We start from the raw sequence: 14,085 nt of genomic DNA on the forward strand, positions 1-14,085 counted from the left end.
GGGAATATTGTCAGGCTTTTACGTGCAAATCTGCCAGAATTCTAAGTGATTTTAAAACAAACACATAACAAAACATACTGATACTTAATAAATCAATTCCAGCGCCATAAAATGCACAATTTCAACATTTTGACATTTTGAAGATTGAGGTTAATTGAATATCTATGTATTTTTTCATCATACAAATCCATACAACTTAACATTATACGTGTTGAAAAACTATTAGAAGCGTTTACCATCCAGAGAAGAATCAAAATGAATGCCACACTGCCCCCTGCTGCACAAGGCTGGTACTGCTCCTGTTTCACACGCTCAGGAGTAGAGCGGTGATGGAGACACAGGCCGAGGTGCTGAGGAGGGTCAGGACCACACGGCTCCGTTCGAAGAGGCCCGCCACAGCGTTCGGGAGCGTGTTGTTGTTGAAGTGTTTATCGTGGACATAAGAGATGATGGACAGGGCTCCTGCGTAGGCCTCTTCACAGGCCGGCTGGATCTGGTCCTCCGGGAGAAGGTGGCTGAACTCGCCTGCAGATGAAATGCAGACACCATATTCAGTTTTTGAAATAAATATGATGTGCTATTAGATTGAATACACTATATCTACTCTTAGGCACAATGAATGACTGTCACAAGTCATGGCACGAATGACAGCGTCTCGAGAGCACAAGTCAAAACTAAAGTACTTATTTTACAGTTATAACTTAAAGTGCCTATGACATGTTTGAATGATTTTTTGGGAGTTTTACACCAATGAAGCAGCTATTTGTGGCGAAAAGTTGAAAAATCTGTTGAAAGTGACAGGAAGTGACATCACACTCATAGGGACACTCATGCCATCCAAGGTTTATGCATAATTTACATAAAAGACACAACTTTTTTGAGCCTCTAAACATTATTTAAAGAAAACAAAGGTGCTCGCATATATTTGTATTCGTCAAAATTAAACATTTTTGACATTAGATGAGTTTTGGCCCAGTGGTTGCTGGGTAAGGGAAGACATAAAGTTCTTTACAAAATGTCATTAGTTAACACAGTGTACAATTTAGGTTCGTAAGTTAAAAGAATTCAAATCTTTACCTTAACTTAAAGTAGGTTTTCAAGGTTTATTCAAGTAGAACATCAAATAGTGGTAGTGGCAATAACTCACATTGTCTAGTTGGAGCAATCAGTGTGACTTACATGTATGAGTACTTTTAGGCGGACATTGTACTTACTTTTGTGAGTTGAACTACTATTATTTATTGCAGTGTATTTTATCAATATCCTGTCTTAATATCCATTCTTATACCCTTCTTATTCTAAGCAGTAATACAGTGTACAGTAGCACAGCACTTCTTGTATGACTTATTTTACCTTTATCTCTCAACTCAAAGGTGTAGGAGAACGGGATCCCACTGAGACGAGCCCAGTCTCTGCTTGAACCCGAGTTTGGATCTGAAGATGAAAAGAGTAATACCCAGTGGTGGAAGAAGTACTCAGTGTCGTTTCTTAAGTAAAAGTACAGATACAGAGGAAAAACAAATGGTAAAAGTGCTGGTTTAAATGTGTACTTTAAAGGCAAAAGGTAAAGTATTTTTCACAGATTTGAAAGAATGTTGAAACGTTAAATTTAGTTATTTTGACAAAGAATCGTGCTGCTCTTTTGTCAACAGGAGCAATTTCTTAATATTCAAGTGAATTTCATGTGTTTATTTTTGTTTAGCTGAGGCTTGAACTCAGAACCTTCAGGCCGAACCTCATCATAAACGTGAACTGAAAGTAAAAAAATATAAATTGTAAATATACTTAAGTACAGTACTTTTACTTTGTACATTGTTACTTTCCACAGCTGTACCACATATTATATTATTCATTTTTGTACAGCAAAAAACAACAACTGCACTACCAACAGTTTGACTATAAGTATAGTTATTTTTGCAACAATATTTATGGGTCGCATTTTATGTTATTTGACCCAAAATGCAACCAGAAAACGGTTATTAAGTTGTGAATGAAACTGTGAAAGTGCAAAAAGATGATGAACTCTGTCAAAACCATCAGGAGCCCATCCTTACAGTATCAATAAGATAATCCTTTATTGTCCCACATGGGGAAATTTCATTGTTGCAACGCAAGTAGATACAGAGGTAGATACAGAAGAAAAGAACAGATCACTTATAGGAAGTTTGAAAAACACTAATCAATACAGAGGCTTTTATTTTATTTATTCTATTTATTTTATTTATTTTATTTATTTTATTTATTTTATTTATTTTATTTATTTTATTTATTTTATTTATTTTATTTATTTTATTTATTTATCTTCCATCCATCCATTTTCTTCCGCTTATCCGGGGCCGGGTCGCGGGGGCATCAGTCTAAGCAGGGACTCCCAGACTTCCTTTTCCCCAGACACTTCCTCCTCCCCAGACACTTCCTCCAACTCCTCCGGGGTACTCCCGGAGGAGTTGGAGGAAGTGTATTTATTTTATTTTATTCATTTTATTAATTTATTAGTCTATAAGATTAATGGGAAATTTAGTTCTGGAACCTCAAATGTATTACTGCACATATTATTCAATAATATTCAATAATATTGTATCTCACAGAGGATCTGAGGAGAAGTTCCCACAGTGTAGCTCATCCCATGAACCTTCTTCATTTCTGCTGCTGCTGCTTCACCTACAGAGACCTGGACACACAGTGCAAACATTTTAATGTCAGAAAAACAAACAAAAAACACCAAAAACACTATATATATATTAAATGCATTATCATTCATTCTTGTGGTCATTTACAGGCATATTTTAGATTGCCATATTTTTTTCTGCATATATTGTGGTCCAGATTCTTTAATATCTCGGCTTCTTACTAGTTCTTCATAGTTGGGAGCTTTGATCTGAGGGTGTCCATACGGCAGCAGGATGAGCTGTCCAGCAGAGTGAATGGTGAGGAAGCAGAGCACTTTCTTCATCATGTTGTCTGTAAACAAGAAACACAGGACAACAAACTACGTAAAGCTGTAAGAAGAGGGCATGTTGTTTTGAGAAGGTAGTGTTGAGTAGTTACCAATGAAGTTCATGACGGACTGGGCCTCGGGTTCAGATCCAGGTCCAGTTCCACAGTACGTGTTGGAGCAGCTGTCAAAGGACACGCCCACCGCTGGACATGACACATAAATCAGCCATACAATTGACACATAACTGCTACACGTATCAACATAATTAAAGGGTATCTAGCGTTATGAATTATCAAGTTATACAGTTTAGGGTGTGTTCTTGGTTGTCCCTGTTTGATCCATGGTTTGAGCCAACTTTAAACCTGATCTAGACTTTAGTCTTGTCTAATCCTGGTTTAGTTCCGGGTTAAGTCCCAGTGTAGCCACACCCTTATTCATGGGTCAAAAATGACGTCACAAACCTGTTGCTACTGCCATGTTAAGGACGACAGCCACATTGAAGCAGCCCACCGTGCAAAAGTCTAAAAACCAAATGATTCCTCTTCTGTGACATCCACAAAGACCCAGTTTGTCCAAAAATGGATTACTGTGGTCAGGAGAGACCAGTGGAAATCACACCAATCAGAGCGCTGAGCTGTTTGATTCAGGTAGTTAGCAGCTGGCTAATGCGAGTTTAAATATTATTGCATGGCTATGCTAGTAAACATTAGCCTACTTGCAGACATTTTTCAGATAAAAATGTCTGCAAAAGTTTGTTGTAGCAATTTGTGACTGTTTTTAAGGCTGTAGATAAGGATCAAAGCCCATTCTGTCTTCTTGAAGTATTAACTCTTTTCATCATACATTTTATGCACTATTTTCACGACTATCTAACAACGGAGATAGGCTACAGCATGCAGTGACGTCTTCAAAATGGCGGTGACAACAAAAATGTCATGTGACTGAAACCAAAAGATAGCTCAAAATGTATAGGGACACATACTTCCCCAGTTGGCGTTGAAGTTTCTGTTGAGGTCGACGCCATAACAGCTGCTTCCTGGAGGAGGAGTGGAGCGGGACTTTCTCCACCTACGAGTCTGTAAGATTAAAATGGCTTCAACTCATCAAATCTATACATTAAACTGGAAATGTAAGAGGAGAAGAAGCCCACACAAGAACAGCGTAGTGTATTCTATGCATTGTGGTGAAGAAGGATGCAAAGAGCCTTACATTGGAGAAACCAAACAACCACTGCACAGAAGACCACACCAACACCGAAGACACTCAAATTCAGGTTCACAATCAGCGGTCCGCCCTAATCTTAAAGCTACAAATCACTTATTTGAAGACAGTGAATAACTAGAACCCCTCTTTGAAAGGAAATTGTGGGTAAAGGTATAATCTGCCTCTTTGTTTACAATAGTATTCTCACATCTTTGTCAGGTGAGAGTTCAACTTCAGTGCAGTTCAAATTCTAGGTTCTCTGATGCTCTTCTTTTTGGTGTTTGTTGTAATACCATGACATGTTTTCACCGCACAGCAACACCACATGACTCTTCTGAAGATGACTGCAGACAAACACACACTGGTCTTATAATAGTATAGAAAATGATAACATCTAGAGTCAAAGAAGATCAAATGAATCTCTTTGGAATATCTATCTTATCTGGCCAGTGCTGTTAGATTGAAAATGACTTCTGGATGGGATTTGAAACGTGGTCAGATGGCAACCTTAAAAATACACGTCTACTTTGGACTATTCCTGGACACAATGCAGTATTCACTCACACTGTTGTCCACCCAGCTGTGCAGGTATCCGTCCACGTTGATGACCGGAGTCACATAGAAGTCGAGGTTCTCCAGCATCTGCTTCAGGCGCGCGCTGCTTTTGTACGAACGCACCATCTGGAAAACGAAAGCCTATCGTCGATCGGATACAAAATAGATCATAGGATTCAAACTCTGGCCCGTGGGCCAAATCCGGCCCGCCAGACATTTTAATCCGGCCCGCCGAACATTTCAAATTTATATTTAGAAAAAAAAAAAAAACACATTTAAAAAAAATAATATTAATCGATTCATAGAACCGTAGTTACATCCGTAACCGTTTTTATCGCTAAAACTACGCGTCCCACAATGCCGCCGGTGGCCGCCCCTCCCCCGCGGGGCTCTACTGCACTGCTGTGTGAGCTGCCGAGGGAGAAGAGCACTTTAGAGCAGAGGTTTAGTGGTGTGTCACTTCAGGTGTACAGAGAACTACACAGACGTGGAAATGTTAGTTAGTACATTTAAAAAAAAAATTTAGATCTTGAGCTGTTTATTTTATTATAAAGTAAAATGTTTATCTCTGTGTAGAACTGTAGATCAACTCTGAAGTTGTAATGCACATAAACTGAAGCACAGTGTTGGTGAAATTACACTTGTTTTTCTAAATACATTTCAGTTTATGAGAACAAACGTTTTGTAATTTTTTTAATCTATCCAGTAATTGTTTCAAAACAGCGTAGGCTATATAAAGCTCTTTATTTCTAATATTTTTGATATTTTTATGTTTTACGTTATGTTCGGCCCGCGACCCAGCCTGAGCGTCAAAATTCGGCCCACGGCCCAAATGAGTTTGACACCCCTGAAATAGATGATCCACGTGCTTCTCGACTTCCTCATTCAGACCTCTTTGACAAACCACTGGCAGAAAGCAGGGGCAATCCACTCTCGAGCGTGAATCCCACAGTCCATCCAGATCGCCCTCTTCTCTCGCTCCTCTGGGTTTTTGAGTCCGAGCTGAAAATGAAAACGGAAAATTGAACCCTGCCTGGACGTCGAGCCAATTTTGCAGTTTACCTCGCGGTACTATGTGAGTTTTATGGTGGAGGGACTGTTGCTTGCTTGTCTACTATGGAAATCTTAATGTTTTGCCAGGAATTGTCCACAATGTCACGGAGACGACACATGTCAAATGTGTTTTTGAGTAGGGCCGGTGCAAACAATCGTGGCTAGTTGACTGAAAAAGATAATCATAGTCGTATTTTGATCATCTTAATCGTTATCTGGACTATACAGACTCTAAAACGTACGAAAAGACCCTTTTATGACAAAGACAGGTATATTACTGAATCTAAAGGTCTGCGAATTATACGCAATTTCTAATTTTCAATACTAATATACTTTATTTGTAAATGTTCTCTTTCTAGAACCCTTAAGTCACCATATTTCCCTTTTTTCACCTTTTTATTTGGTTAAAAATGATGAAGTCTCAATGTACACCAGAAATAATTGTTTGAAAAATACAGTATCGTATTTTCTGGACTATAAGTCGCACCTTTTTTCATAGTTTTGGCAGGGGGTGCGACTTGTTATTTTTACACTTGCAACCTTATTTCATACTCCAGTGCGACCTATATATGTTTTTTTCTTCTCTATTATGCATTTTTTTGGCTGGTGCGACTTATAGTCCGGAAACTACGGTAATCACTGAGTTGCAACCCTATTTTTGTCCATAGAAAAATCTGGATTAATTGCATCAACAGTTGAATTCATTCATTCAAACATTTGAGGCAAAGAAAAAACATCTCCATTTTGTAATAAAACCTTGCACATGCCAAACCTTCATAAGCGTGATGTTTCTCCCTTCAATCGTTTGCCCATAAACCGTAGAAGAGATCAACTCTGGATTCAACTGCTCCATGTCCAACATCCAGTCATAAATCTGTGTTGAAGATTGAAACATCAAACCGCAATTTATTTTAAAGAAGTGTCTTACCTCGACCATTGGGTGATACTTTGTGTAGTCATATTTCATCTCCAAACCCTTAACAACACTGTAGAGTCATTGCAATGGAAAAAGACGCGTTTTTAATGGGAATAGTGTCCATGGAAAAGCAATGGGATTGTCAAAACTCACCTATAACAATCAATGAATCCAATATTTAGAAAGCAAAACAAAACTAGCACTGATTTAGCTTCCATATCTATACAAATGTTGCTGTTGTTGCTCGGTCTGTGCCCAGAAGCAGTGCCAATGTGCGTGCGGTCAAAGGTGTAAAAGTGGTCAATTATTATCATTTATGATCTACTTTACAATACTTAAGTGTTAAATATGTACATGTATGCAGTGTTGTTGTAGAGCCTGACATTGATAACTTAATGAAATATACTGCATGTATGAGGCAGTGACGTGCGGTGAGGTTCAGGGTTAGTGAGGCACCGACTCTTTCAGTCCGATTCACAAACGTGCATGAACTCAAAAGAGCTCCTTTAACAGGTCGTTCTGGACTAAAAAGAGGAGAAGCTGCAGGAGACTCACATTCATTCCTCACAGTTTGTGCTATACAGTCCCACTAGATCCGCCCTTAGTCCCACAAAGTCAGAAAACTCTTGCAAATAATTAATTAATAAGTTTAAACACAACATTTTTTTGGGGGCAGGTGTCAATCCTACGATCTCTTGAATTCTCTAACCACTATGCTAAGTGAGGTGTAAATGCATCTTGCGTTTTTAGAGATATCAGTCGTCCTAAAACAACCCGTTCAGCTCCGGTGTAGCTCTTCCTTTAGTTATAACCTCTTGCTTTGATTGAAAATCCAGGTTTTCGAAACGTCTTAACTTGGAAATGTAATCGTCCATATTGTCCAGATTCTACATACAGAATAATAATGAAGAAGATAGCGCACCTGTCCACACACCCTGCCGGGCTCAGGAGCGCCCTCTTCCATGAGGCACATGTACTGATGCCTCGCTGAGTGAACTTTTACTGCAGTTTCATAATGAATCTTTAAGTCTAAAACACGTTTCAGAAATACATTTCATACATTATCTAGAATATGGAAGCACTGAGCACATGGTCAGGGTGTTGTATTTGTTCTAAACAGAGGGAGAAAGCGACACATCATTTGCATTGCACCAATTCAGTTTGTGAGGAGTGTGTGTGTGCTCCAGAGGCAGAGCAGGAGCTGCCTCCTCCCTCGCACCTCCCTGTAACAAACATCTGAAGATTTTGACATTATTTGAAAAAATATTGTTCGATATTGGATTCAAACGGAAAGGGGGTTTATAATACATAATATGACAAAATATTAATATCTTTTATATTTTATTAAAAAAAATTGAATTGTTTTTGTTTTTACCCCCCAAGATTGACAGGTGAGGCACTGCCTCCCCTGAATGCACGTCACTGCTGATACTATAGTGAGTGTAGTAGTACTGATACTACAGTGAGTGTAGCAGTACTGATACTACAGTGAGTGTAGCAGTACTGATACTACAGTGAGTGTAGCAGTACTGATACTACAGTGAGTGTAGCAGTACTGATACTACAGTGAGTGTAGTAGTACTGATACTACAGTGAGTGTAGCAGTACTGATACTACAGTGAGTGTAGTAGTACTGATACTACAGTGAGTGTAGCAGTACTGATACTACAGTGAGTGTAGCAGTACTGATACTACAGTGAGTGTAGCAGTACTGATACTACAGTGAGTGTAGTAGTACTGATACTACAGTGAGTGTAGCAGTACTGATACTACAGTGAGTGTAGTAGTACTGATACTACAGTGAGTGTAGCAGTACTGATACTACAGTGAGTGTAGTAGTACTGATACTACAGTGAGTGTAGCAGTACTGATACTACAGTGAGTGTAGCAGTACTGATACTACAGTGAGTGTAGTAGTACTGATACTACAGTGAGTGTAGCAGTACTGATACTACAGTGAGTGTAGTAGTACTGATACTACAGTGAGTGTAGCAGTACTGATACTACAGTGAGTGTAGTAGTACTGATACTACAGTGAGTGTAGCAGTACTGATACTACAGTGAGTGTAGTAGTACTGGTACTACAGTGAGTGTAGTAGTACTGGTAATACAGTGAGTGTAGTAGTACTGGTACTACAGTGAGTGTAGCAGTACTGATACTACAGTGAGTGTAGTAGTACTGATACTACAGTGAGTGTAGCAGTACTGATACTACAGTGAGTGTAGTAGTACTGATACTACAGTGAGTGTAGCAGTACTGATACTACAGTGAGTGTAGTAGTACTGATACTACAGCGAGTGTAGCAGTACTGATACTACAGTGAGTGTAGTAGTACTGGTACTACAGTGAGTGTAGTAGTACTGGTAATACAGTGAGTGTAGTAGTACTGGTACTACAGTGAGTGTAGCAGTACTGATACTATAGTGAGTGTAGTAGTACTGGTACTACAGTGAGTGTAGTAGTACTGATACTACAGTGAGTGTAGCAGTACTGATACTACAGTGAGTGTAGCAGTACTGATACTACAGTGAGTGTAGTAGTACTGATACTACAGTGAGTGTAGCAGTACTGATACTACAGTGAGTGTAGTAGTACTGATACTACAGTGAGTGTAGCAGTACTGATACTACAGTGAGTGTAGTAGTACTGATACTACAGTGAGTGTAGCAGTACTGATACTACAGTGAGTGTAGTAGTACTGATACTACAGTGAGTGTAGCAGTACTGATACTACAGTGAGTGTAGTAGTACTGATACTACTGCTCCTTCCGTAGAGTCTCTCTGTGTTTGTGAAGCCTAAGGATTTAACATTTATTTATCATTAACCATTGACTTTACCCCATTATATTATTGACATTGCGCTATTCTAGTTTGTCATTCGTCCGTGTGCGTTCATTCCAGTCTCATCATGGGTTTCGTGAGCAAAAACCAAACTCGGCAGCTTCTACAGAACAAACAGAGCGGGACCTTCCTGCTGCGCTTCAGCGAGAGCAACAGAGAGGGCGCTATCACCTTCAGCTGGGTCGAGCACACAAACAAAGGTATTAATGTTAATGTTAATCTGGTGCAGCCTCATTATAAAAAACCCTCGGACAACAAGACGTACGTTGTTTCTTCTCGTTTGTCCTGTAGGAGTCATTTTCCACGACATCGCCCCGTTCACCAAAGACGAGCTGTCCAGGAAGTCTCTGGCCGATAGCATCAAAACATTCAGAAAGAAAAATAGCCTAGACAATCCCCTGATTTACCTGTACCCGGCCACGCCCAAGGACTACTCAAATTCAAATGGTATTGCTTTAAATTAAAATGTTAAAACCGTTGACCCAGGCGAGCAGAACCAGCTGTGTGGCCAACATTGTGTGAATGCAGATTTTTTTATTAATAATATTTATGTTTTTATTTTTCAGGAATCGCCAATAACCAAATAGTTGACCCTGACGTGAAAAAGATATTTGTTTGTGAGGGAGAGTAAGTCTTGTTTCAGATTTTAAAAAGCAACACATTCAGGACTTCTGCAAGGTTTTCTGTCACAAAACAATGTGCAGACATGAAATCCATTGATAATGCAATTTTATTGTTACAGTATTGTAAAAACATATTTTTTGTCTCTTTTGTACATTTTATGAAAGAACATGATCAAATGACAAAAGCCTATTATGATGATGATTATTAGGCCCGAGCGCCACAAGCTGGCGAGAGGCCTATTAGCTCCGTAAGGCCGTGCGGCGCACGCCTACGAAGCGCTCGCCCACTTCCAAACACTCACTAACGCACTCCTCCACTCACGCACGCCCCGTGCATACTAATTTGTAGTAGGAAAATGGAACATTACCGTTGTAAACGGGCGAAGCCCGTGCAAAAGTGCGCACTAAACGAGCGCTTTACATTGGGATGATGACTGCGAATGTAAATGTTCCCCATCTCTTGCATGTTCCGTGCATATAAACATGTAATGCAAAAAATGAACATTATTACTGTATAGAGGGCCAAAAACACAAAGTGGGCGGAGCCCACTCAAAATTAACGAAAGTACCCGTCAGTGACCAGGGACCCACACCATGAGGTAGGAAAACGCGAGCGCTTTCCAAAAATGTATAGTTTATGATATTTGAAAAATGGGAAACATTGTTTTCGCATCGGAATATTATTCTTTCTTTCTTCTTCTTTCTTCTCGGGACCAACCCCCCTATTTTTCACCCAGTGAACAATTTCTAAAATTAAAAAAATTGGCGCATCAGCGCCCCCAAATTTACCAAAAATGTATTGAGAGATAGGAAATGAGCAGAAAAAAATCTGATCGTAGAATCATGAAATTTGGCGCAGAGGTAGATGGTGAAAAGAGAAGTAAAAAATATTAATACGGCAACGCCGTCCACCCAACCAAATGTCGGCCATATTGGTTAAAAAATGGCTAAGCATGACTTGGGAGTTTTTCCAAACGTCGTACTTTTACGAACTCCTCCCAGGGCGTTGGCCCTAAAAAGCTGAAATTTGGTGAAAATGCTACTGAGGAGTGGGACATCAAAAGTTATTCAAATTACATTGATACCTGTCACGGTCTCTGTGCGGCGAAGCCGCAAACTTTAGCTAGAATTTCAGAGATTTCCCAAATTTAAAAATTTGCTGCCGTTTGCGCAGATAAAGTCCGAATTGCGTCAAATTAGAATCAGTTGTTAAACTCTTTGCCCTAAACCTACTTGAAGTGAAATAAATAAAGTTGGCGCCACAGCGCCCCCTACAGATTTTATATGGAGGTTAAATGTTTAGTTTTGCGAAATTTTACACAATTTGACACAAAACTCAATTTTGGCATCCCCATCAAAAAAGTCAATGAGACCCATGTCATAATTGTTATGGCGTTGCCGTAGCGATGACCGAAACCTCCCATGTTATTCCTATGGGGAAATCGCCAGAACATGTTTACACTTTAGACTTTCACGAACTCCTCCCCCTCAGGGCGTTAGCCCTATTAACCTGAAATTTGGTGAGACTCATCTTCAGGGGTAAAAGTTATCCACATTTTCATTCAAAGAGTCACGGTGTCTGTGCGGCAAAGCCGCACATTTTGTCAAGAATTCAAAATAAAATTTCTTTTTGATGGTAAAACAAAGGGTGGAAGATGTGACAGCGTCACAGATTCAGCAGTAGGTGTAATAAAAGGACAATTGGGGCGCGTTAGCGCCCCCTCCTCTTGCGGTGTGGCGAGGGCCGATCATTGCCGCTTGCGGCTATATTTATTATTATCATTCGTCGGCACCACTGAAAATTGATTTGAACGATTCACCAATTCTTGTTTTTATTATCGTATTTTCCGGACTATAAGTCGCACCAGCCAAAAAATGCATAATAGAGAAGGAAAAAAAGACATAATTCGCACTGGAGTATGAAATGCGATGTGAAAACAACAAATAATATCACATAAGTCAAGTATAAATATATAAGGCCGCAGTTATTTTATTACTTGGTTCACGGATCTGCCGCACTTAAATTATTGATTTCTAATTAATAAATAAAATATTCTTTAACTAAAATGTTTTATAAAATACTGCAGACAACGCAAAATAGCATTGAATTAAATATAAAAAGCGGTATTAAGTCAAAAGATAAGAGAGCGTGAAGCAATTTTTTGCTAAAATCCTGCGGGAGTCTTTTATTTTGGAAAGCATTGTTCTGAGGACAATGGCGACACCACAGTGGCCAGCGCTCAAAGTGGACGCTGTTGAAATGTCAACTCCGCTCTTCGTACTCAGAGACTTAGGTGCCAATTTCATCAAATGTGCTCTTTGACATTTATATTTTTCCTGCCTGTCCCCATATTTCCTTGAATCATTATATTAATGTTTTATGAAGAAAAAATCTTTTGAAATTGAAATTATGCACACAGTGCACCTTTAAACAGGTTCCACACTGCACCTTTAAACAGGTTCCACACTGCGCCTTTAAACAGGTTCCACACTGCACCTTTAAACAGGTTCCAAACTGCACCTTTAAACAGGTTCCACACTGCACCTTTAAACAGGTTCCACACTGCACCTTTAAACAGGTTCCACTCTGCACCTTTAAACAGGTTCCACTCTGCACCTTTAAACAGGTTCCACTCTGCACCTTTAAACAGGTTCCACACTGCACCTTTAAACAGGTTCCACACTGCACCTTTAAACAGGTTCCACTCTGCACCTTTAAACAGGTTCCACAGTGCACCTTTAAACAGGTTCCACAGTGCACCTTTAAACAGGTTCCACTCTGCACCTTTAAACAGGTTCCACTCTGCACCTTTAAACAGGTTCCACAGTGCACCTTTAAACAAGTTCCACTCTGCACCTTTAAACAGGTTCCACAGTGCACCTTTAAACAGGTTCCACTCTGCACCTTTAAACAGGTTCCACAGTGCACCTTTAAACAGGTTCCACTCTGCACCTTTAAACAGGTTCCACACTGCACCTTTAAACAGGTTCCACACTGCACCTTTAAACAGGTTCCACTCTGCACCTTTAAACAGGTTCCACTCTGCACCTTTAAACAGGTTCCACAGTGCACCTTTAAACAGGTTCCACTCTGCACCTTTAAACAGGTTCCACTCTGCACCTTTAAACAGGTTCCACTCTGCACCTTTAAACAGGTTCCACTCTGCACCTTTAAACAGGTTCCACAGTGCACCTTTAAACATGTTCCACAGTGCACCTTTAAACAGGTTCCACACTGCACCTTTAAACAGGTTCCACTCTGCACCTTTAAACAGGTTCCACAGTGCACCTTTAAACAGGTTCCACTCTGCACCTTTAAACAGGTTCCACTCTGCACCTTTAAACAGGTTCCACTCTGCACCTTTAAACAGGTTCCACTCTGCACCTTTAAACAGGTTCCACAGTGCACCTTTAAACATGTTCCACAGTGCACCTTTAAACAGGTTCCACACTGCACCTTTAAACAGGTTCCATACTGCACCTTTAAACAGGTTCCACAGTGCACCTTTAAACAGGTTCCACTCTGCACCTTTAAACAGGTTCCACTCTGCACCTTTAAACAGGTTCCATACTGCACCTTTAAACAGGTTCCATACTGCACCTTTAAACAGGTTCCACTCTGCACCTTTAAACAGGTTCCACACTGCACCTTTAAACAGGTTCCACTCTGCACCTTTAAACAGGTTCCACAGTGCACCTTTAAACAGGTTCCACACTGCACCTTTAAACAGGTTCCACTCTGCACCTTTAAACAGGTTCCACAGTGCACCTTTAAACAGGTTCCACACTGCACCTTTAAACAGGTTCCACACTGCACCTTTAAACAGGTTCCACAGTGCACCTTTAAACAGGTTCCACAGTGCACCTTTAAACAGGTTCCACTCTGCACCTTTAAACAGGTTCCACTCTGCACCTTTAAACAGGTTCCACACTGCACCTTTAAACAGGTTCCACA

The 14,085-nt window shown here is 40.0% G+C and overlaps 1 protein-coding gene across 1 annotated transcript; it reads right to left on the reverse strand.

The window, feature by feature from the left end:
• Window positions 1-248: 248 nt before the first annotated feature.
• Window positions 249-6,935, reverse strand: LOC140359214 (carboxypeptidase O-like). The gene is made up of 11 exons (XM_072444080.1): window positions 6,819-6,935; window positions 6,678-6,735; window positions 6,522-6,623; window positions 5,588-5,698; window positions 4,706-4,822; window positions 3,921-4,014; window positions 3,049-3,141; window positions 2,852-2,961; window positions 2,587-2,671; window positions 1,354-1,434; window positions 249-525 (listed from the first exon to the last, which is right to left on the reverse strand). Exons 1-11 carry the CDS (start codon window positions 6,881-6,883, stop codon window positions 305-307), a joined length of 1,137 nt encoding a protein of 378 aa, XP_072300181.1. The 5' UTR covers window positions 6,884-6,935; the 3' UTR covers window positions 249-304.
• Between the last annotated feature and the right edge of the window lie 7,150 nt (window positions 6,936-14,085).

Source organism: Eucyclogobius newberryi, unplaced genomic scaffold (genome assembly GCF_026437365.1).
Source record: "Eucyclogobius newberryi isolate DKJ021-1_F unplaced genomic scaffold, fEucNew1.0.hap1 SCAF_14, whole genome shotgun sequence".
NCBI classification, from domain to species: Eukaryota; Metazoa; Chordata; class Actinopteri; order Gobiiformes; family Gobiidae; genus Eucyclogobius; species Eucyclogobius newberryi.

What these genes read in the sequence shown, in the direction of transcription:
- LOC140359214 (XM_072444080.1), bottom strand. Translation starts at nt 6,883, where the DNA reads ATGGAAGCTAAATCAGTGCTAGTTTTGTTTTGCTTTCTAAATATTGGA. An exon ending in GGATTCATTGATTGTTATAG is followed by an intron (nt 6,736 to 6,818) that starts GTGAGTTTTGAC and finishes ATGACTCTACAG; the next exon opens with TGTTGTTAAGGGTTTGGAGA. An exon ending in CTCCCAACTATGAAGAACTA is followed by an intron (nt 2,672 to 2,851) that starts GTAAGAAGCCGA and finishes CTGTGTGTCCAG; the next exon opens with GTCTCTGTAGGTGAAGCAGC.